The 25,913-nt window shown below is 38.0% G+C and overlaps 1 protein-coding gene across 2 annotated transcripts in view; it reads right to left on the bottom strand.

The window, feature by feature from the left end:
* LOC131943148 (cytochrome P450 10) overlaps positions 1 to 25,544 on the bottom strand; it is a 29,754-nt gene extending 4,210 nt beyond the window's left edge. Inside the window, exons 1-6 of one of the 2 annotated variants that reach the window (XM_059303153.1) lie at positions 25,347 to 25,544; positions 9,161 to 9,397; positions 3,799 to 3,977; positions 3,162 to 3,354; positions 1,736 to 1,901; positions 900 to 1,066 (exon numbers count right to left, since the gene is read on the bottom strand). In XM_059303153.1, coding sequence (XP_059159136.1) covers positions 900 to 1,066; positions 1,736 to 1,901; positions 3,162 to 3,354; positions 3,799 to 3,949 — 677 coding nt within the window. In that variant the 5' untranslated portion in view covers positions 3,950 to 3,977; positions 9,161 to 9,397; positions 25,347 to 25,544. Of the gene's footprint in view, positions 1 to 899; positions 1,067 to 1,735; positions 1,902 to 3,161; positions 3,355 to 3,798; positions 3,978 to 6,207; positions 6,424 to 9,160; positions 9,398 to 25,346 lie in introns of those variants that run through there. The other variant, XM_059303152.1, reaches the window with a different exon arrangement.
* Positions 25,545 to 25,913: the final 369 nt, after the last annotated feature.

Below are 25,913 nucleotides of genomic sequence, written 5' to 3'. Positions count from 1 at the left end.
GTATGGCCAGTCGCTTTTAATGCGTGCCAGGTACCTATTAGAGCTGGGTAGACTCAGACGAAAACTCGAGCCCGGGATCCGAACTTGAGACTTAGGGCTAGAAGTCGTGCGTTCTACTGTCCGACCACACCATCCTATGTTATTAGCAATACTACACGGAATAAGTTGACATGGTATCTTAACCCTTGCTCCCCTGTACTTATATTATGCCTTAATCCTAGCTCTCCTATACTTATGTTAACCGTTGCTTTTCTAAACTTATCTTAACCCTTTCTCTCCTATTATATTAATCCTATACTTAACTCTTGCTCTCCTAACGTCATTTAACCTGCATTATCCTGAAACTTTAAAAAAAATTCCTTTCCACATATATTCTTTCTACACGTGACCAGATATTCTCCATCGCCCAGGGGGTTGTCAATAAATGGCGTCACGCGGTTTCCGATGAATTTTATAACCCTCCCCCCCCCCCATCCCCATCCCCAACCTTTAACATCACATAAATGTTACAACATCTTGACGACTACTCAAAAAGCCAACAGTAACTGTACCAAAGGGTAACATGTGTTTCATCATTCTATTTTCTTTATAAAAACAATACCAAATTTCGCCACGTGAATTTTTTTCTTTGGTATATTTCCTCTCACATAACAAATACCAGAACTATCTACACGTACAGAGTTTCTTTCAGGCATCTCTTCGCACCCCCTCTCCCCCACCCACGAACGAAATAGTCTTGTATACAAAAAATATAAACTACAATTAATTTAAGTCCGTCCCCTCCGTCACCTCCACCCCTCCCCCGGAAGAGACCCCCCCTCGGGAAATTTTTTTATCTGAAACAAACACTGCGCACTCCATTTGATGGATGCCATTTATAGACCCCCCCCCCCCCTAACCTCATAGACTCCTTGACACACGCGTTCATGAACTCCATCTTGGCCAGGTCACGTGGTGTGACTAGAATGTTGGAGCCGATGCTGGCTTTGATCTCCTGGTACAGCATCTCCTGTTGGTCCGTGTACTTGGCCATGTGGAACAGCAACATGCCCAGATTTTTCGATGTCTGTAGTTGAACCAAATTTGAATTAGTATTAAATAAAAAAGGACGAATAAAAAGGAGTAATATGTGGGCCAATGTATAAAAAAACTGTATAGTAACACGTTTTTATTGCAATAAAATCTGAGGATAGGTATAAATTGTAAATTTTCCTTAGTTTTAATACAGAGTTTGAGTTGGTTGGTAAAATATAATTTTTAAAAAGACGTGACTTAAGAAACATATGTGTTGGCCTATCTGTAACGATTTTTAAAAATTGTAATAGACAGAATTACATAGTGTTTTTAAATGTCGTTTAAGATGCTAAAAAAAAAGGCAATTTATGGGGTTCAAATTTACTTATTAAAATTTTAAAGCGCGACGTCACACTTTCTGGCACAATCCTCTTCTTCATCCCACAAAAGTCCGACCCCCCCCCCTACGAATGTGACGTCATTTATATAACGGTACCTTAGAATACTACATACTACTATTTCTTAAATTTGTACATGTTATGATACCTCATGGAACGTCTAGAAACTCATAACATCTCCAAATATCTCATGAGATCTCTTGTCTCTATCTCATATCTTTCTTCCCCTTTGAATGATCTCTGTGTACGTGACTGATCCACCTATTATTTAACTATTCTAAATCCCCACAATGCAACGCGGTTAAGTTTAGAACCATTCTTACGGTATCCGCTCCCCCGAAAAAGAAATCGCTCATGGAGCGGACTACTTCCTCGGGCGTAAGATCCGTCTGTGTGAGGAGGCTCTCGATCAAGTGGGGCGAATCCGGATCTCGCTTCTGATTGGCTGATAACCGCTCGAAAGCGAGTTTCACTTCTGATTGGGCCAATCTTTAAAAAATAGAAATCAGAAACTTTGGTAAACAAATTTGATTTAGGTTTTTGTGTAGAATTTTACGAAATTGGTGAACTTTTAGTAGCAAACTTCTGAAAGACAGTGCATTGAGATAAATTATTTGGATACAAAAATGTAAAACACTTAATATATGATTTTTGTTTCAACTTCTATTCATTTCTAAAGCCTTTCATTTGCATTTTGTTTATTATCATCCCCTTGTACCCGCCCTTTTTGAGCTTACCGACGTCATTTCATACGAGTTCTGGATTTTTGTGGCCTAATTTACGGACGATGGCTAATCCTAAACCGATTATAAAAGATTTTATAAATTACATTCTAGTTGATAGTGTTATCTATTCCATATATATCCTAGTAATTTAATTTCTGCCATGACGCTATCGACACCGTAATCAAGAACCAACAGACTTTAATCAAGAAGTAAAACACCCGATCAGATGATTAAAAAAAAACCCACCGCATAAAATGTTTTTTTAAAAAAAAACCACCCAGTCAACTGATTTTAAAAACCCACACAATAAATTTAGTTAAAAACCCACCAGGCAAATGATTGAAAACCCCACTTGATTGGATGATTTTAAAAAACATTTTATCAGAGGATTAAAAAAAAAAACACCCGATTAAGAGGATTCTCAAACCCACCCGATTTAAAGGAAAACTCCATTTGATCAGCTGATTTAAAATGCCACTAAAGCTAATTATTTTTAAAAAAACACCCTATTTCAAATCGCTCCGAATCCTATCCAATCACTGATTCAAAAACCCACTTGATCTGATAATTCAAAAACCCACCCGGTCTGATGATTTTAAGAAAACCACCATATGGGATTATTCAAAAACCCACCCTATCAGATGATCAGGAAAACCACCCGATAAAATATTTTAAAGACCCTATCAAATTATTCAAAAACCCACCCACACAATGATAAGAAAACCCACCCAACCAGTGATTAGTAAACCCATCTAATATATGATTAGAAAACCCACCCAATTTTCGATAAGAAATTAAGAAAACTTACCCAATCTATGATAAGAAAACCCACCCACCCAATGATTAGAAAACCCACCCAATATATGCTAAGAAAAAGCCACCCTTAACTATTAAAAAACCCACCCACCCAATGATTAGAAAACCCACCCAATATATGATTTTAAAAAACACCCACCCAAAGATTAGAAAACCCACCAAATATATGATTTAAAAAACCCACCCAACCAATGGATAGAAAACCCACCCAATGAGATGGTTCATGCTATTCTCCACATTTGTGTACGCCTTTGTTTTCCACAGCCGGTGGAGCTTGATGACGGGCGGCCTGGCCAAGGTGGAGATGAGCGCCCTCATTTGGGTGACTGTTTCGTTGTTCTCCTCGGCCCCGTGGGGCGTCAGCGCCCCGAGCCGCCGGTTAAAACAGAACTGAAAGAGACCTTCCCATTGCAAAATGAAATGTATTTTATTTGGTTGGAAAGGACCTTCGCTTTAAAATACTTAATATGTCTTTCAATTTCGAAAGACTATTTTTTTCTTTGTTTTCTTTAAATTAACTTTAACGTTAAAAAGATATCAGTTTATTTGTTTTGGTATGAAGGAATTTTACATTGTTAGGTTTACCTTAACATTAAAATTTAATTATTTTTATTTATTTATTTATTTATTTTATCTTTTTTATGTTTTTTTGCGAAGAGCTTAAATTTCTTTAAACTAATTGCTTTTTTTTTTTTTTTTTTTTGAAGAACGTGAAGTAGAACTAGAATTACAATTGATTATATTTTTACCGCTTTAAAGCTAGTGTTAAGTATAGAATACGTAGACACGTGTGTGTAAAACAATTCTCGCACTAGAAGTGTTGAGATAAATACAAGAGCTCTCACATTCAAGGATGTAGAGAAATATCACATCGCGTGCGTCGCCCTGGCTGTGTCCTCGCTCGAAATAGGTCACCAGGTCATCGGTCACTAGGCCAAGGTCAGGAACGTAAGGGTCAGCGGAACCTGGTCTCAGAAAACTGGTCTGGACTTTCATGCGCAGGTGGTACCACTCGTCCCCGTCCCTGGGGAAACAAACAGTTGACCGTGTTAGGTACAGTAGGGAACTTTGGGTCCGGTGCTGAATGTACGAACAGACTCATTGGCTAAGACTGCTCATAGACAAATGGGGAACAGAAAGATAAACATAGGGCAAGAGACTTAGATACTCAGACATAAGACAAGAGAGTTATACATAGTACAAGAGACTTATATGACTATAGAGCAAGAGACTTATATAACTATAGGGCAAGAGACTTGGATAGACATAGGGCAAGAGACTTAGACTTAGACATAGGGCAAGAGACTTAGACTTAGACGTAGGGCAAGAGACTTAGACATAGGGCAGGAGACTTGTATAACTATAGAGCAAGAGACTTAGATCTAGGGTAGGAGACTTGTATAACTATAGGGCAGGAGACTTGTATAACTATAGGGCAGGAGACTTGTATAACTATAGGGCAGGAGACTTGTATAACTATAGGGCCAGAGACTTAGATCTAGGGCAGGAGACTTAGATCTAGGGCAGGAGACTTGTATAACTATAGGGCAGGAGACTTGTATAACTATAGGGCAGGAGACTTGTATAACTATAGGGCCAGAGACTTAGATCTAGGGTAGGAGACCACCAGTTGATGCATGATGCATTGAGGTCATCCATTTCTGATGTCTACAATAATTTTAAAAGTTGGGCCCCCCCCTCCACACCCGCCTCCTCTTCCCCACATTCATACGCGTCTTCTATGAACACACCTAAACATAAACATATTGATTTTTATATTTTCTGAAGTCTGTTCTTAAATATCAAAAGAATAATCTAGAACAGCGAGTAAACAAAACAAACTGTTTTTTAAGTAAAGTATACGATGAGTACGATTAGCTTTTGTTTTATTTTATTGATTTTTTTTCCTCATATCAAACAAAAACTGATGAAGGGTTTTAAACTTTTCTTTTATCCCAGAAAGAAAAGCTTTTAAAGTACTTTATTATTTGCTGTTGTCATACACAGCATGTAACACACGCTGTAGGTTATAGTACGTATGGTCGCATCAAGTTTCTTCACTTGCGGCTGAGTTATGCACTGGATTTAGATAAGGCGGATGAGTGGCCTGATGAACTAGGTTTTCTTTAAATCAGTAGCGTAGCGAATGGGGGGCGGGGCGGGGGGGGGGGGGGGACATATGTCACCGGGCGCCGACCTTTGGGGGCGCCAAAATGGGATAAAAAAATAAATTGAAAGGTTGAGAGGGTGCAAACGAAAGTTTGAGGGGGGGGGGGGGTGCAAATCGAAATCTCGAGGGGGGGTGCAAATCGAAATCTTGAGGGGGGGGGGGGGGGCACAAATCGAAAAGTTTGTCCCCGGGCGCCGGGAAGGGTCGCTACGCCTCTGCTTTAAATAAAAACCGACACTGTCGTTTACTGCATCATTGCAGATCTATATGCTGGTGACAAATTGTGCATGTTTTAGCATAGACATATTTTGATATTTTAGACTCGTGGACGTCAAAATAGACCGGACCACTACCCCCCTCCAAACCAAAAGTGTCCATAAAAGTCGGACTTTTTCAGAGCTATCCAGTCCTTGGAGACGTCATAAATAGATGACCTATAGGTTTTCGAACTACGTTAAGGCAACGATAGGATTAGGGTTGTATGCTAGGGTTTTGGCTAAGGTTGGGTCAGATCAGGTAGGGGGGGGGGGGGGGGAGTTAGGGCTTGGTATGGGGTATGATTTCAGTTTGGCTCAGGTTTAGATTTGAAGTATCATTTACGGCGATACCAGCTTCACAACTAAGTGGGTGTAGCTAATTGACAAGTACAGATAGTCAATTCAACAAAACATTTTGATACCAGCTACACAACTAGGTGAGTGTAGCTAATTGACAAGTACAGATAGTCAATTCAACAAAACATTTTGATACCAGCTTCACAACTAGGTGGGTGTAGCTAATTGACAAGTACAGATAGTCAATTCAACAAAACATTTTGATAGCGTTGAAAACAAAACCGTTAATTGACGTGACTCAACTCAACGTTCTTTTTTTTAATGTTGAATCACGTGATCCAATATCACTTGACTCAAACCTTATCTGTTGAATCACGTGATCCAAAACAAGGTGACTCAAATTTTTAAAATTGGAATCAAGTGAACTTACACTATGTGGCTCAAATAAAAAAAACCTGTGAATTACGAGGACCCAACACCCCGTGACTCAAACACCTTTAAACCCCGTGACGCTACATCACGTGACTCACATTGTGGCCAGCGTCTTGATGCGGTTGGCCTTGACATACGTCGTGACCAGGTCGAAGCCGGCCCGCTTGGGGGCCCTGCCCTCGTGTTCGATGACGGTGAGCATGTCCCGGGGGTCGCAGATCATCACGGTGGTGCCGAAGGGGAGAACGACCCGGACGATTTTCCCGTAGGGTCTTGTGGAGGTTGATGGCCAACAGGTCAGGGCGAGAGATGGAGTTCTCAGCTGGGGAGAGACGAGAGGTGGGAGTCAGTGACGCCGTGATGGGGAGGGGGGGGAATGTTATGGGAGTCAGTGACGCCGTGATGGGAGGAGGGAGGGCAAGATGTTTGGGAGTCAGTGACGCCGTGGTGGGGAGGGGGGGGGGGGCAAGGTGTTATGGAGTCAGTGACGCCGTGGTGGTGATGGGGGGGGGGTCAAGATGTTGTGGGAGTCAGGGACGGCGTGATGGGGGGGAGGGCAAGATGTTATGGGAGTCAGTGACGCCGTAATGGGGAGGGAAGGGCAAGATGTTGTGTGAGTCCAGTGACGCCGTGATTGGTAGGGGAGGGCAGATGTTATGGGAGTCAGTGACGCCGTAATGGGGAGGGGAGGGCAAGATGTTGTGTGAGTCAGTGACGCCGTGGATTGGTAGGGGAGGGCAAGATGTTATGGGAGTCAGTGACGCCGTAATGGGGAGGGGAGGGCAAGATGTTGTGTGAGTCAGGTGACGCCGTGATTGGTAGGGGAGGGCAAGATGTTATGGGAGTCAGTGACGCCGTAATGGGGAGGGGGAGGCAAGATGTTGTGTGAGTCAGTGACGGCGTGATGGGGGGGAGGGCAAGATGTTATGGGAGTCAGTGACGCCGTAATGGGGGGGTCAAGATGTTGTGGAAGTCAGTGATGGGGGGGGTCAAAGATGTTATGGGAGTCAGTGACGCCGTGATGGATGTCCAAGATGTTATGGGAGTCAGTGATGGGGACAAGATGTTATAGGAGTCAGTGACGCCATCATGGGGGTGTCAAGATGTTCATGGAAGTCAGTGACGCCGTGATGGGGGTCTAAATGTTATGGGAGTCATTCACGAGTGACGCCTGGTAAAAGGATCAAGAAATTCCCTGGATCATTTTAACATCTACCTCTTAGTAAATCGGTGATAGCCAAGGTGTCATTGGAATCATTCCAGTGTGGACGTCAGGAATGTGCTACACGTCACACAAAGGAGGGGGGGATCAAACTCTCGCGTGACGTCACCCCAAGACTATAGTACAATCAATAACACGCAAAGTTTCTTCAAGGCATTTCTTCGGGGGGGGGGGTGGAGGGGGGTGGCGTTAAACGTCTACCGATCCCCGAACGAATGAAATTTATTTAGAAAATAACTACTTTAACCAGTGTCCGCCCCCCCCCCCCCCCCACGGAAATTTTAGTCCGCCCCCCCTCCCCGGAAAAGTTCACGTGACCCACCCCCCTCCCCCGGGAAAATTTCACGTGACCCACCCCCCTCCCCGGGAAAAAAAGTCTGAATGAAACACTGATAACACATGACGCTGTGACCTTGCAAGCTTATTCTAACAATCCCCGCCGTATCGGATTTCTACTTCTGTTTCTACTTGAATAAAATATAACGTCTAATGCTTTCAGTCTGCGTGCATACTTAATGCAGAGGCGAATCACAGAGAAGCAATAAGCTGCCTAATGTTATTGGTTAATGTTTCACATTTAGATGTAGAGAAGTTAACACTAGTCAACTTGACGAATAAAAGTAGAGTTCATTTTTCGAACCTGACGGTCCATGGGGCCAAGGGAAATTGAGTTCACTTGTTTCTGTGACCTCGACATATAAAGGGATAGGTGTGGTCAGCACTATGCCCAGCCGCTTTACTTTCCCTAGCGTGAGTTAGGTACCCATCAGAGCTGGGTAGACTCAATGACGTTGTACTGAATTGAATTCGGATTCGAACCCGAGGCCTTTCGGGCTAGCAACCTAGCGCTGACTGAGTGAACCACACTTACATGTGTAAATTGGTCTTAGAAAAGAAGCGCATGTAAGTTACATGTAAGACCAAATACACATTTCTACGTAAATTTAATTTGCTGTTAAAACGTGTCTACATTTCTATTCTAGATTGTGTGCGGTTGTATGGCAGGTGGAGTAGAGTTAACCTGTTGGTTTAGCTCCTTTTCAGACTTTCGCGCGTCATTTCTTCCAACTAGAGCCGGGTACAACTTAGTGAACAGTGAACTCATCAAGGTACGGGCCTTAAAAAATTTAATTAGACGCCCCATTAATTAGATCTTGTTACGGTTTGACAGACTCATTACAGATTCTGGGTCAAAGTTCAAGTTCGAGTTATACAAGGTTTATGTTTTCATAATTAGATAACGACGCATGGAATGTGACGTTACTTTCATTATCTTGACCATGGGGTGACCGTAACTTTCGACTCATATCCCTAATTAATCCCGACCCGAATCTTAAAATTTAAATTTAATTAATGTTTATCATGTAACTGGTTATATAAGTCTAGCTGCTGACAAAAGTCACACGTCTAAAAAAAATACAATCTGTTAAGTTGTTTTTTTTTTAAACATAAAAAGTACAGCTTTAATTAAAAGTAATTAAAGGGTTAATGAACTGACGACATCCCAGTGGCCATTCACAGGAAGGTTTTGTTTTTTTTAATTAGATTAGCACGCGCTTAATTAAATGTGTTGTGAACGAGTTTATGAAAATGACAAAATCACATTGGCGACTTACTGAGAGGTTTAAAAAGAAACTGTTTTGTTTTTGTTTAATTAGGCACACCTTTTTAATTAATTAACAATATGGTGAATAGGTTTATGAAAATGACATACCGCATTGGCGACTTACTGAAAGGTTTTAAATAGAAACTTGGTCTTTTTTTTAATTAAGCGTAGATTTAATTACCTGTGTAATGACAGTGATAATGAGAATGCAATCATCACTTACTGAAAGGCTTAAACAGAAAGAGTGGCCCAATGACTGGCAGCAGGGCCGGACCACGGGGCCCAGGGATTTCATCGAACTCTTTCACTTTCACGTCTGCTGCGGTAGAGCAGGGGGATGCTGTGGCGGGGCTGGGGCTAGACATGCCGCTAGGGTTGGTGATGCCGTACGGACATTGTTGGTTGGTGGAGGTCTTCTGTCTCACGTGACCACGAAAAGAAATGAAGCGGGCAGCCAGACCTGGTAAAAAGACGAAATATTTATTAATGGGCAGCCAGTAATTATAAAAAGACGAAATATTTATAAGCGAACATCCAGGCCTGGTAAAAAGGATGAGATATTTTATATTTTGTTAGCGGGCAGCCAGAAATGATAAAAAGACGAAATATTTATTAGCGGGCAGTTAGTCTTGGTAAAAAGACGAAATATTTATTAGAGAACATCCAGACCTGTTAGAAAGACGAGATATTTATTAATGGGCAGCCAGTAATTATAAAAAGACGAAATATTTATTAGCGGGCAGTTAGTCTTGGTAAAAAGACGAAATATATATTAGCGAACAGTCAGACTTGTTAAAAAGATAAACTATTTTATTTAGCGTACATCCAGACCTGGTAAAAAGACGAGATATTTTATATTTTATGAGCGGGCAGATATTTTATGAGCGGGCAGCCAGTAAAATGATAAAATTAAAAATGACGAAATATTTATTAGCGAGCAGCCAGATCTAGTAAAAAGACGAAATATTTAATAGCAAACAGTCAGACTTGTTAAAAAGACGAGCTATTTTATTTAGCGAACATCTAGACCTGGTAAAAAGACGAAATATTTATTAGCAAACAGTCAGAACTATTAATAAAAAGACGATATATTTATTAGCAGACAGTCCTGGTAAAAAGACGAGCTAAGAATCAGTCGTCTCATGTTGCGAATCTTGTCTTCCTTGTCCTCATCAAACTGTATTTTATTCACGGTATTAACTTTGTGTATGTAACAAATTATTGGTCGATAATGTTTTATATAACCATGTTCATGTTATAAATTTGGTAATCATTTCCGTTGTAAAATTTTGGTCCGATCTACACTTTATATGATAAAATTTTTAAAAGGGTAAATTTGAAAAATAGAAATATTGAAGACCAGCGGAAGTCACTCTGCTATAGTTAGAAACATGCAGAGTTTCTTCCAGGCATCTCTCCCTCCTCCCCCCCCCCCCCCCCCCGAATTTTTTTTACCGCCTCCCCCCCCCCCCCCCAACCCCCCCCCCCCCCCCCCGAACGAAATGAAATGTATATAATTTATATAGAAAATATCTACTTTTAACAGTGTCCGCCCCCCCCCCCCCCGAAGAACGAAGAAAGTCTACTGCCCACCCACCCACCCCCCCCCCCCCCGAAAATTTCAAGTGCCCCCCCCCCCCCCCGGAGAAAAAAGTCTGGAAGAAACACTGGAAACATGACTTGCAGAATTGGCTTGTGAATACGGTGGGGTGGGGGATGGGTGGGGGGGGGGAGACGAAAGGAATGTGCGCCCCATTCAGCTCGGTTCGTGCACTTAAAAATGTCGACTTGATCTCCAGTCTGCCACCTCTCTACCTCTATTTATGTAAATGTATATATAGATATTTAATTCATTCCCTGCCCGTCACCCCTGCTTGGGTATGGGCCGTCAACAAAACATCCTCTGGGTCCTCTGTATTCGGCCATTTTCTCAAAGTGACACCAGGTGTAACCCATCTTTTGGTGTCCGCCTCAAGGTCGCGTCTAGTGTTTCTTGATCAACCCAATTGACGTTTCCTCTGTGAGTTCTACTTCAGAAGTGTAGCGAAGGGGGGCGGGTGCTGGGGTACAGATTATGTCCCCGGGCGCAGACACTTGGGGCGCCAAAATGGGTCGGGGGAAAAATTAAAAGCTCATTTTAGCTGCAGTTTTGAATTATAAATATAAAAAAAATATAAGGGTGGGGTGCGCCAAATTGAAAGTTTGTCCCCGGGAGGGGTCGCTACGTCTCTGTTCTTCTTTAGTCCATGTACTAGTGGATGGTTTGCGTAGGGTGCGTCCTATCCAACCCCCATCAGCGGAAAATTATCCAGTTCTGTTCTAGACTACCGCGGCGCTGTTTGTGTCGGATTATCCGTCAACGCACTGACGTGTGTAGATTCCCCTCAGCTCCGTATCAGACCTGTGGGAAGCGTCATGTATTAAGCTGTCCAAAATGTAAAACTCGGTAGGATCTCCACGTCACAGTACAGTGTTGTTGTTTTTTTTTTTCCTTCGTTTTTCTTTCCTCCAGTGCAACAAAACGTGCATTAATAATGCATTGAGGTTATCGGAATTTTCCTCCAACGATGTCCACCACCTTACTGCTCCCTACCCACAAGAGCCTTCCATTGATATTGTAATATTTTATTTCGTAACATGATGGTTTTTCTACAAGCATGCAATTTTCTACCGCATAAATGAAAGGACGCAGCTGTCTCAATACGCGACACGCGACAAACGTAATGAATGAAAAAAAGAATACCAGTAGTTGTTTTTTCTTTAGATGTTTAGTAATCAAATAACCTGTACTTCAGTCGGGTTTCGGCCAACCTTGACTTGTCCAAACTCAAATTATATTTTCCTTTTATGTAACGCCCACGCACGGTCTGCCATTGTGCTGTATGTTATGTATGCAGACCTCACAAGAATGCTGACGTGTATATTATGTATACAGATCTCACTAAAATGCTAAGTGTATATTATGTATACAGCTCTCATAATAATGCTGACGTCTATATTATGTATACAGCTCTCACTAGAATGCTGACGTGTATATTATGTATGCAGACCTCACTAAAATGCAAAGTGAATATTATGGCAATAGAATGCAAAGTGAATATTATGTATACAGATCTCTCTAGAATGCTGAGGTCTTTAGATATTTAATTACATACGGGCCCATGTTCCATAACTTGCTGTTCCTTTGTGCCTTTAAATAATTCCGCTGTGAGTCAGCCGCTCAAACTGCGGGGGCGGATGATGCTGACTACACCAGCTGACGCCATCCAAGCAGGTGACACCAAAACGAAATTTTGCTAATTATAATTGAGAACGTCTTATTTTTTCCAGTTACTTTAATAATTTGTTAAAATTATATATTTGGCACAGTACAGGGGTCGGCGAGGTCGAGTCGATCAAGCTGATGGTTGTTAAACCGAAAAGTCTCGAGTTCGAACCCTCGGATAGATGAGGCTCGTTAGCTGGGGACAGCCACTCTTCTAGGAGAGACAACTACAAAATCAAACAACTGCTGCCTTGTAGTTTGTTCTTGGTTGGACAAAGGCTATGGAAGCAAATCCAAAAAGAAAAGCAGGCTGAAATCGGAGTCAATGGCCTCAATGGCGCTTAACCAGTTGACACGTATCCTTAATTGTGATGGAGGCGTGGTCGAGTCGGCAAAAGCTCATTGTTGATAAATTCGAAAAAAAAAAGTCTGGAGTTCAAGCCCTCTGGCAGATAAGGCTCGATCACTTCCGACAAGAACGAAGAAGAAGGCACAGTACGACATAATCGGGACATGGCGTGGCTCTAAATTCCCTATAGTTGTAGTACGTCATTGATACCGTAGTTGGTTTAGGGGGTGGCACCCTGGGCTACAACATGGGATGTCGCCCGACCTAGCGACCCCAGTGTAAGCATTAGTAAGTATATTGTAAAGTTTCTCTTTAGACCAAGCGATCCATTGAGCAGATGAAGTAGAATTCATATGTTATTATTAACACTTAGGAAAAAAAAATAGAAAAAAAGGATTTTTCATTTTCATTAACACTCAGGAAAAAAAATTCCAAATAAAATGTAATTGTTAAAATAAATAGTTTTCAAAAACAATATTAAATTACGTTATTTATTTAACTTTAAAAAACCTACTTGAACTAATTGCTGGTGTTGTATAATATTTTTTCGCGTATTTCCTGTCATTTCACGCTTCTCGCGGTGTCTGTAATCAGGCTCAGGGGATGTAGCACTAGAGTTCGGGCCCAAAGAACGCCAGGGAAACGGTGCCATGGCACGAGCAGCGATCTGGTGCATGCCATTCATACGGCTGTGCTGGCGCTATTGGATTTAACTAGACTACCGGTAATCAGTTCAGTGTTAATGGGTTCACTTAATGAAGATAACGCAACAATAGAAATGTAGAGTTTGTTTAGAAAATAATACTTTTTATTCTTTTATCGATTTTCGAATGCAATTCTTCTACACACATTTTTCTTCATTTATCGAAATTTAAATTTTAAAAAAAAAATAATTTTTTTGAAAAACATCGTGGGGGCGTTGGGATGTTCATTTTAAATAGCTAGGGAAAAAAGATTTGTATCTATGCATAATTTGTATGAATAATTCAAGATACAGAGCCTTTGTGGAAAGAGCGGCTCGACAGAAATACATAGAAACTCTGTAGGTTTTGAATATAAGGTTGAGACCGCCATAGAATAAATAACGAAGTTTAGCCGGGTATATGCCTATATGGACGGGCGGTAACTTAACACAATTGTAGACAAAACAATGGGGTACTGTATTCTCAGTACATAACAATGAAAATTGTCCGGCTTTTGAGGCGGGATGCCCTGGGCTGTTGAACGTATTTGTTACCAGAAAAATCTGGAGGATTTAGGGCCGTCCCATTTTCTACGCTCTGTTTGGTCTAGTTCTGGTAAAGGTTCTCACGATGAAATGTAACGGGTATTCGTTTTTCATAGGACAAGGTCTTGATTCTAATACCAGTCAGCTTCCTCGTTATGTAGGAAACATAGAGTTAGACTTAGAACTGTTCCTAGTCCTGGTCCTAGTCCTATTCCTGATCCTGATTGGTCCTGGTCCTAGTCCTGGTCCTAGTTCTGATCCTGGTCCTAGTCCTATTTTTTATCCTGATTGGCCCTAGTCCTGGTCCTATTCCTGATCCTGATTGGTCTTGGTCCTAGTCCTAGTCCTGGTCTTAGTCCTAGTCCTAGTCCTGGTCCTGATTGGTCCTAGTGCTGGTCCTAGTGCTGGTCCTAGTCCTGGTCCTAGTCCTGGTCATGATTGGTCCTAGTCCTGGTCCTAGTCCTAGTCCCAGTCCTGATTGTACCTGGTCCTAGTCATGGTCCTAGTCCTGGTCCTGATTGGTCCTAGTTCTGGTCCTGATTGGTCCTAGTGCTGGTCCTAGTCCTGGTCCTAGTCCTATTCCTGATCCTGATTGGTCTTGGTCCTAGTCCTGGTCCTAAACCTGGTCCTGGTCCTGATTTGTCTTGGTCCTGGTCCTAGTTATAGTCCTGGTCTTAGTCCTGGTCCTGGTCCTAGTCCTGGTCCTAGTCCTGATTGGTCCTGGTCCTAAGCCTTGTCTTAGTCCTAGTCCTGGTCCTGATTGGTCCTAGTCCTGGTCCTAGTCCTAGTCCTATTCCTGATCCTGATTGGTCTTGGTCCTAGTCCTGGTCCTAAACCTGGTCCTGGTCCTGATTTGTCTTGGTCCTGGTCCTAGTCATAGTCCTGGTCTTAGTCCTAGTCCTGGTCCTAGTCCTGGTCCTGGTCCTAGTCCTGGTCCTAGTCCTGATTGGTCCTGGTCCTAAGCCTTGTCTTAGTCCTAGTCCTGGTCCTGATTGGTCCTAGTCCTGGTCCTGATTGGTCCTGGTCTTGGTCCTGATTGGTCCTGGTCTTGGTCCTAGTTTTGGTCCTAGTGCTGGTCCTAGTCCTGGACATGGACCTAAGCCCAAACACAGACACAGAACTAGACACAGACCCAGACATAACTATTTCAGATACATTTTGTTATTCCATTTATTCCATTCAGAAAATCCATGACATATCTGTCATAGCAAATCATCAATTTCTACTTAACGAGATACTACAAGTATATTCTTTTAAATTCTTTTAAGCCATACAATTTGAGATGAACAGTATGTCGCTTAGCATCAGAACGAGATTTTTCAACCCTGTTGCAACTTGTTTTTATTTAAATTTTTACCTGTACATGATTGTTTGCATTTTTAAAAATATCGATTATTACATATCAACAGAATCGATATTAGCCCGCGAAAGCTTAAGCTTTGGTATAGATATGATAGCTTGGGGGACAACTCCTGGCCAGTGCTAAAGGTCGTGTACTGACTCGGTTGTGTAACATACTGACAATGGAAGATTGATTCAGCGAACTACACGGTAGCCCTAGGAACATGACAATCCAAGTTAGGTGACGGTAAATTGGACTTATTCCTCCCCCCCCCCCCCTTTCAAATGTAGTTGGCTGAAATTAAAGCAGTTATAGTTGACCAGTGTTTCTTCCAGACTTTTTTCTCCGGGGGGGGGGGGGCTTTTGAAATTTTCGGGGGGGGGGGGGGTCAACATTTTTCGGGGTGGGGGGGCGGACACTAGTAAAAGTGTATGTTTACTATATAAATCCATCTCGTTCGGGGGGGGGGGGGGGGGGGGGCGGTAGACTTTCTTCTTCTTCGTTCATATCTACATTCTCACATTTTTGGATGTAATATAAACGAGTTCAAGCCGTTAATACATTTTTTATATATATATATATATATATATATATATATATATATATATATATATATATATATATATATATATATATATATATATATAATGTACAGTGTCGTAGGCAAGGGGGTTAAGGGGGTTACAACCACCACCACCCCCATGGACCCCTCTGTATAATACCACTGTTACTTATTTAAATCTATTTCTGAAGCTACGTTCACTATGAGTTGGGTACCCCCCCCCCCCCCCCCACACCCTCCAGAACCGAATAGGCCGTAATTGTGTAGAGCGACATAAATGTCACACCTATGTATACGCTGGGTAAAACAGTAGACCTAAAGTGACCGGACAGGGGTGAATGAAGTTGAACCCTCCCCCCAACCTACCCCGAACTGATGTGTAAGTACATTTTGGGAAACGCGAATAAGGTACCAAAGTACCATGCCACTAGAATCAAAGATTTTGAAACAGGTAAAACTCTGTGAATATTGTTTTTGCAATTACCAGTAAAGAGGTGTGTGAGCAATACAGTGATCTAATCCATACCTTATCATTATGTTGAAAAATGATGTTTAAAGAACATAAATAGCAGTAGCTAATTTAAATAAACCGGGAGTGATCTCCCCTAAACTTTCTCGAATATTCTTATATGAAACAATAGGGGATGGCAACTCGGGATATAGACATGATTTTTAATCCATTTTAAATACTTAAAAATACTTTTTAAAATAGAATGAAATCTCGTAGGGAACGCCTAATAAAATGTGAATAATAGTGCGGAATTTTATTAGTACTTATAAATTCACATGCGTTTTTTGAGAAATCGGAAATAGCGAAAATTACTACTTCCGGTCAACAGAAATTACTCAAAATTTGATAGAAGACAGAGAATTAGATGTTTTACTTTTGTGTGAAATTTCATTTATCTATCTGAAAATGTTTTCAAGTTATAGGCGTTTGAAAAATTGAAAGTAGAAAAAGTTCCACTTCCGGTTATCGGAAATCGCTCAAAATTTGATACGGATCTACGCTTTTCATATAATACTTACATATCGAATTTCATCAACATAGCTGTAACGGTACTCAAGTTGTTGTGTTTACAGACACACATACACACACACAGAGACATACGGACAAGATTGCAAAACTATATTTTTCCGACTCAGGGAGGTGCAAAACGTCGAGATTTGCAAAAATCTCGATTTTTTTTTTTTTTACACGATTACATTTACAAGACTTTCTCTATACTTCGTATATACGAGAAAGTAAAAAGTATGATTTGAAATGCAGGACTAATAATTGAATTATAACTAGGCTATTATTCAGAATACTCCATCTATTAAATTAAGTTTTTCAATTTGATTGAAAAGCGTGGTTTTATACCTACTGATTTTTTAAAAACTTTCATTAAGCTATAATATTTTAGCATTTATGATGACAAAATATTTAATTCTGATTGTAGACAACATATTTTTGTAAAAATTAATAGTATTAAGCTTATATATTACACACTAAAGTATTTATTGATCTGTTTTGACATTTACAATTAAATGTGTATACATATACATTTGTATATTAAGAGAGTGATTATTTTTCCTAGTTCGCTTGTCTTAATGAATATTCCAGAAATTATTTGTCATTTTTTTTACAAGGATTACAAAACAGATTGTGTTGCGTTCGTTGTTTTTTGGTTGTATTGTGTGTAGATTTTGTTTGTTATAGGCTGTTGTTTTTTTTTGTGTTTAGAGTGATATATTTTTTGTTTTGTCGGCCTACATTGTGTGTTTTTTTCGTATTTCTTCAGAGTACTACTTTCAATTTATTTTACATCATAGCGATGCAACGACATACAGCTAGTATAATTATATATATATATATATATATATATATATATATATATATATATATATATATATATATATATATATATATATATATATATATATCCTTATGTAACAGTTAATTTATTATAGTTTATTTCTCCTATATAACCCAGGAAACATGACTACCTTGCTGAATGAAGTAGATTCTAGCTGATTCAAAACAAATGCTCTATATACAAGTTCTACGGCTGAGTTGAGCTCTCCATTCTGAATGCTATCTTCATAACTCCTTGTACGGCATCTGCCAAAATACGGACCATTTGAACCTGATTTAACATCCAATGACCTAGTTTAATAGTCCGGGGGAGGTTCATGGTGCTGTGAACTCTGGGGTCACGTGACATTTTTTGACCTGCAAGACTCAGCCAACAGGTGAACCCTACCCAAGCTGGGTGGGGCGGGGGGCGGCGGCGTAGACCACGTACACAGGTAAGGAATCCAAGAAGAAAATACTGACCCACCCCCCACAACCCACTTGACCCTCCACCACCCCCTATGCTCTACTTCTCTATTTTATTTAGATTTTAGGGCTATGTAGCTGCGGCGTTTGTTTCAAAGCCAGCCATCTCCCCCCCCCCCCTCCCCCCACTCACCCCCACCCCTCGTTGAATCCCTCCATCCCCATTATTCTACCTTTCTATTTGATTCTATTTTTGAGACTTGTTAATCTCAACTGCACCGTTAGTGTCAAAGCCAACCCCCCCCCACCCTATCCCTATTCTGATACCACCAATCCCCTTTGCTCTACTTCTTTACTTTATGTAATTAATTATTGCGGTTTAGTAACTACGTCGCTAGTATCAAAACCACCCCCCAACCCTACTTTTAATCCTACCACCCCCCTTGATCTACTTCGCTATGTTATTTAGTTATTTATTTATAGCGGTTTTGTAGCTACGGCTTTGGTATTTAAGCCAACCCCCCCCCCCCCCCACACACACACACACACACACACATCCTTCATCGCAACCCCCACCCCCTTTGGTCGACTTCTCTACGGTTGCACTTTTGACCCCACAAATGTGATTCAGAATTTTGTGTTGGTTTTTTTTTTATTGAGTTTATAGAATCTACATCGCGGTAGCTTTAAGTAAAGGTTGTAGGGAAATGAAATGTGAATATAAAAATTGTTTGCTTTTAATTGAAAATATTAGGATTTTAAAAAAATTAAGATGTTTTAAATCATTGTAAATAGAAATCTTATTATAACTAGATAACATGAACGGAATTCACATTAGCAGTGTCTATAATTTTATTCTATTTTTGAAAAGCGGAAACTATAAAAATATATTTGTCAATTCTTTGTCGTGATGATATCATCAGAAGTAGACTTTTCGAAATTTGTAATTGCCTAATTAGAAATTAATTAAAATTCAACGTGAAAGTGGTAGTTGTTTTCTGAGTGAGGAATACAGATGTGTGCGACAGGTCGACCGGGCTTTAGGACGCTGACCGCGAGTTTTTATTTTTATCACCTTTGTTACCTGTCTGTACTAGATATCTTCACTGCTGATGTTGTCGCTCAAACAGACGCCTGGATATTTTGATGGTGGGGGGAAAAAGGTAATTTTTTTTTCACATGTAGCATTTATTACCTTCAGCAAAAGTTAGAATGATCTTATTATAACTCGTATTTTTTTTTCTTAGTTTGCGTGCTTGTTTTTCTTTGTTTGATAGCCCGTTTTTCTTTGTTTGCTTTTTTTTTTTTTTTTTTTTTTTTTTTTTTTGCGTCTTTACTTGCTTGTTTGTTTTCTTGTTAGTTTTTGCTGGTTTGTTTTTTTCTTTTTTTTTTTTTTTGCTGGTTGTTTTTTTTTTTTTTTTTTTTTTGTTGTTTTATTGCTTCTTTGAATTTGTCTTTGATTGTTGTTCCTATTTTCGTTATTTGTTTGCTTGTTTTTTTTATTAGTTTGTTTGTTGTTCTTGTTTGTTTGTTTGGTATTTTTGTTTAGTTTTTTTTTTTTTTGCCTTTTGCCTTTTGCTAAGACTTTAAAATGCAGATGCGTCATAACTTTGTTACTAGTAACATTCACTTGTGTTAAATCCCTACACAACAAACCATCGCCAAGCTACAGCAGAAAATGCCATGCAGAGTTATAGTTAGGGGAGTGTGGGCGGTCGCCGCGGGCGCCGATCTCAGGTATTTTTTAAAAAGCTTATCATAAGCTGCATTACTGAATTATACACAGTGGAAGTTAAGAAAATAAATTGCTATTTATCTTTACGGACTTAATTTTACTGTTTTCTACATGAATAGTGTGACTCCAACATAAAAACCACTAGAGTGACTGGTAAAAAAATACCCAGATCCTTCAAAATTTGAGGAGCGGATTTTCTCCAACGTATTTAACTATACATGTTGAGTACGCAAAATTGATAGTTCGCGCTGGGCCCGAATGGGTTGCTACGCCTCTGGCCTTATGTTTTCTAGTTCCTCCTACCATTATGTCCCGGTTAGATGGTCAAATATGTGTAGAAAATTGTGTGATCTCTCCTAAACTTTCTCGAATATTTTTATATAACTTGGAATAGACATAATTTTAATTACCTTAACTTTTTAAAATAGAATAATATCTCATAGAAAAAAGAATTGCGCACCAAGCGAACGCCAAAACAAAATGTGCATAATAGTGCGCAATATTATTAGTGCTTTATAAATTTACTTGCGTTTTTTGAGAAATCGGAAATAGCGTAAATTAGTACTTCCGGTCAACGGAAATTACTCAAAATTTGACAGAAGGTAGAGAATTAGATCTTTTACTTACATGTGAAATTTCATTTATCTATCTGAAATAGTACTCAAGTTATAAGCTTTTGAAAATTCAAAGTAGAAAAAGTACCACTTCCGGTTATCGGAAATCGCTCAAAAGTTGATACGGATCTACGATTTTGATAAAATACTTATATATGAAATTTCATCAACCTAGCTGTAAAGGTACTCAAGTTATCGTGTTTACACACAGACAGACACACAGACAGACACACAGACATGCGGACAAGATTGCAAAATTATGATTTTCCGTATCAGTGAGGTGTAAAACGTCGAGATTTGAAAAAATCTCGATTTTTTTTTTTTTTTATTTTTTTTTTTTTTTTTGCACGATTACAATACTTTCTCTATACTTCGTATATACGAGAAAGTAAAAATAAGGGGTAAAGATATTTAAAGTTCCGACAAATTAATGTACTCGAACCAAGTAATCAAAAACTTAACTTTGGGTCAGAAAAATATAATCTCTAATGAGTATAAAATCTTGTGAGAAAAATTATTTTGTATGCGCTGTGTGCTATATGACTTTTTATGAGCCTACGAGCCGGCCCGCGGCATATCATACGCCGCTATTTAGTTGTTTTTTTCTACTTTTCAGTAATTCATTGAAAATATTTATTTAAAACACTATAAGTAGCACGTTAAGGACCAATCCCCCCTCCCCCCCCCCCCATTCCTTCCCCCTTTCGCTTTAATTCGACATTTAATCCAAATATAATTTTACGAGCCGACCCGCGGCATATCATACGCCGGTATTTAGTTGTTGTTTTTTCTACTTTTCAGTAATTCATAATTTGTGAATTCGACGGTACCAACGCTGCCACTGACAATATTTCTTTAAAACACTATAAGTAGCTCGTTAAGGACGATAACCCCCCTCCTCCTCCCCTCCGTTAAAGTAAACTCGACTTAGTTCCCCCCTCCCCCTACGTTTAAAATCGTTTCAAACTAAATTATCTGCCCTAATAGTCGTCACTAAACCCGGCTCTGCTTGTAAACATTTAGAGTGAACACAGCTCACTAAGACCATGTAGGGGTGGGGGTGGTAGGGAGCGCGTTTACAGCTTGTTTTCTAGCGTCTCCCAGAAGAGAATTATATATAGATAGATACGTAGTTTAAATCTTGATTGCGTGAGCAGGTTTTACAACTGCCAGTTGGCCAGAGTGTGTTTCTATTCCCTACTGAGGAAAAAAAATTCCTTTAGTTGTTTAAAAAGAAAACATAATTTATTATGTCGAAGTGTAGGAAGCAACTGGTCGTTTTGAACGGTGTGGTCGAATGGTAGAGCATTCAGCTAATGGCCCGAAGGCTTCATGTTTGGAACTCGGTCCGCACGCGGGACTGTAGAACGTCCCTGTGTCTACCCAGCTCTGATGGGTACCTGACACACGTTATATATATATATATATATATATATATATATATAGAGAGAGAGAGAGAGAGAGAGAGAGACAGAGACAGAGAGATTTATAGATAGATATATTTATAGATCGATAAATAGATATTTATAGATAGATATACCCATAGTCGTATATATATTTTATACATAAATATATTTACATATCTAAGATTATTTGTAACTAAATCTGAACTTGTATATTATATATATATATATATATATATATATATATATATATATATATATATATATATATATATATATATAATGTGCGTGTGTGCGTATTTCATGTGATTTTAAAAGTGGACAGTTGTTATTTACTAATCTGTGACATTTAATGTTTCGGAAATTGTAGACATAAAACAACTTGAGCACACGATCGTCGAACAGCTGTAACTTTACGTGAGACAGGTTTCATGTGTTATGTGTTCTATGAACAAAATCGATAAATATATTTCTTAAAACAATACGCGATTGTAACCAGGTACAAGATTTTAATGTCGCGTCGGGTAAACATTTTAAAATGTAGTTTTAATTAATCTCTGTTTAACTTGCTAGTACTAGGGAAATAAAAATGTGGAATATTATTTGTTATTGCAACAGCATATATTTTTATTCACTCCACTCAAAATTAATTAAATTTTAAAACAACAATACATAATCTTTCGACTTAGAACAGGCCACATCAGACTAAATCAACACATGCACAGAAAACTGAAGGTTGGGTGTAGCGAAATGTGCCCTTGTGGCAAGGCCCCGGAAAACACGGAGCACGTACTCCAGGAATGTACTCTGTATAGCCAGGCAAGAGTCAGACACTGGCCCCAGCCCACCCCACTCAGGGAAAAATTATATGGGACACCTGACAAACTGGAGACCACAGTCCGGTTTGTCCACGAAGTTGGACTTGTTGTCTGAATCCTCCACCATATTCAAAAATTAAGAACGAAGAAGATGAAGAAGAAAGTGTGTTTTCGTGAGCTTAAAAAAATAGTATGTCATCATCAGCTACTTTGTCACGGTGATAGTGTCAAAGCATAAATGTAATAACATGCTAGTTAAGAAATTTATATTGTTAACGGATATTTTAGAGAAATTTAAAATATTCAAATCAGAAGATCGAAGTTTAGTTTATATTAAAGATCAATTCTAAAAATTGGGTAAACCAAATAGAAAACATCCCCGCTGTGACTCTGGCACTGGTCATAAGGTTGTTGTTCGCAGTGTATTGAAGCCAAACTATTATAAGTAACTTAGAACAAGCTCCTAATATTATATACTATATATATACACACATACATACATACATACATACATACATACATACATACATACATACATACATATATATATACATACATACATATATATATATATATATATATATATATATATATATATATATATATATATATATATATATATATATATATACATTTTCGAAACAAAGTTGACAACCACGGTTTAATTTTTGTTTTGCTTTGATAATAATGAACTTTTGGGTAGTAATTTTAATATGGCCAAATCCTTTGATGAGAAAATATTTTTGTTAAATAATTATAAATGATATTTTTAATAAATTTAATACATGTTTGCACCATGTGACATTGGTGAATACATGATGCATAGATCTTTTAAAACCCAAAAAAAAATTGTATAAAATCATTCTGGTTCTAGAAAAATGATGTTTGTAGATAAATAAAAATATATATTGTATACATATAAATATATACATATATATTTATATTTATATAGGGCCTATATATAAAGATAGAACATTTTATAAATATTACAAAATATCTTTTATAAATAAAACAATGTATATTTATATTCAAAAAAACTTTTTTTCAAAAAATGTAAGTGCTGCACATTATATTTAAAGGTATTTATATGTATTTTTAAAAATCAGGTATACAATTATAGTTAGGTTATTGAAATTACAGTTATATATGTATATATATATATGTATATATATATGTATATATATATATATATATATATATATATATATATATATATATATATAATTTATACAATATATATATACATATATATATAACCAATATATGTATTCATTAATATATGTTGTAAAATGTTTAGCTTGTATATGATATAACAAATATATACAATTAGATAATTGTATATATATATATATATATATATATATATATATATATATATATATATATATATATATATATATATATATATATTTATATTTATATATACAACCAATGTATGTATTCATACATACATGATGTATATGTAAATAGACAATACATACACACATATATATATATATATATATGTACAATATATATACATCGTGTATTTATATATATTTATCATTATTTTATACACACTTAAAAAACTCCACAAAATATTAAAATGTATCTTTATATTAATTTATATGCAAGTCTATATATATGTATGAATATAACTAGTATATATACTTTTAATTATTGTATGTATAAGTATTTGGTTATTTATTTAACCTTAATGTTTTATATACTACTTATCGATAAAAATTATGTATATACACTGGTAGACAAGCTGTTCCTAACATAATATACACCATATAGTTAGGGCGCTATCTACACCACCTTAATTTTTTTTTAAGTATCTTTGCCATTACGCTTCATTGGGTTATTATTATGTTTTAGTGGAGTAAAAGATCGAAACATTTTTGTTACTATTCATCGCACGGCCGTTCGCTTGTGATGACATTCTGTGACACTGGCGATAGAAGTCAATCGACTTTGATGACTGTAATGTGTTAATGATTTTTTTTTTTTTTTATTTCTATGGAACAACTTAAAAATCACAGTGCTGATATTTTCATACGGAATCATATTTTGGCATCGAGGAATTCCTTTATCGACGCAATGGCGCTAGTGTGTTTCGAACGTATAACTGATAACTGGAGAGGTCGTTTTGTTATTGTTTTTATGTTGTTGATATTGATAATTTTGTTTTTAATTTAGATACTTTTTTTTAACTGGCCGCTTAGTCGACACGCAGATTCGATTATTATCAAAAGTTTTCTAAAATTCGATTAGTCTTGTACGAAAGCTAATCCACAACATTCATTCAAAATTCATACGTCATAAAATCGGCCGGCGTGTTATTTACGTGTTACATAAATATTTAAAACTACACCAGGTATTTGTAATTATAAATCTCATTCTTTTTTTAAATTCTTTAATACCCATTTTAATAATTGTTTTTTTATCGTAATATTTCTGTTAATTTGTCATTATAAATTTCTAAACACTAAATTATTTGTCTGAAATGTCGCACTTTATCCTGCTTAAATCATTTATTATTAATACAATGTCTGCCACAAATTTACAATAATAAAAGGGATCTACTGCGCATTTATCTAAATTATTTAAATAAAAAATTACACTGAGCATGTTTTGTCTTTTATTAGTATTACATAATAATTATTTATTAAACACGAAAAATGGGTGCCGTCGTACCAGGGAATTTTTCGGTCGCACATTTAAATGGACTTTTGTATAATGTCATCAATATAATATTCTTGTAATTACACAAGTTTTAAATGTGGCACTTAAGTTGTGAAACTTTAATTAGAAATTAATAATCATAGTACTAAAGATGTTTATATACCTGCAATTCTTGTCGTGTACCCGTGCATATTGAAACAGCAAAAGTTCGAAAAATTTATTAATTCACCGAATCTCTAATACTCCGTCCAATAGTTTATGTGAGTTGTTCAACATGAATGAAATATTTGAAAAACTATAAACAAAAAGTAGTGCGATGTGAACGCTGTTACTACGCGGGACGACTCTACTGCGCGTCGGATATTATACGTTCTGTGTTCACGGCAAAGTTCGTGATTAGCTAAATCGTCTGATTGGCGACGTCTGCCGCGGTACGTGTGCAAACGTTAGTGGGGTCGAGCAGCGTGACATAAACATGACCACTTCTTCCACTGTTTAAAAAAAAAATTACACCAAGTACGGCAAAGATAGAGTCAATGTATTCCTGCTATGCAATTACCCGCCCACGCAATTAATGATAATGTCTTTATAGAATTTTTGTTTTCTCTGACGGAATGTAATAAAGTTTTCGATTACCGTTGTCGACAGGTTGTGAAACCGAGACAGGTGTGCTTTTGTAGATATAGATATTGTTATGAATGGGTTAGACAGAATAGCCATCGTATAGTTG

The sequence above is a fragment of the Physella acuta genome, unplaced genomic scaffold (assembly GCF_028476545.2).
Source record: "Physella acuta isolate Inbredline_101_S28 unplaced genomic scaffold, ASM2847654v3 ptg000443l, whole genome shotgun sequence".
Taxonomy (NCBI): Eukaryota; Metazoa; Mollusca; class Gastropoda; family Physidae; genus Physella; species Physella acuta.
This window is presented reverse-complemented; position numbering and strand designations above follow the sequence as displayed.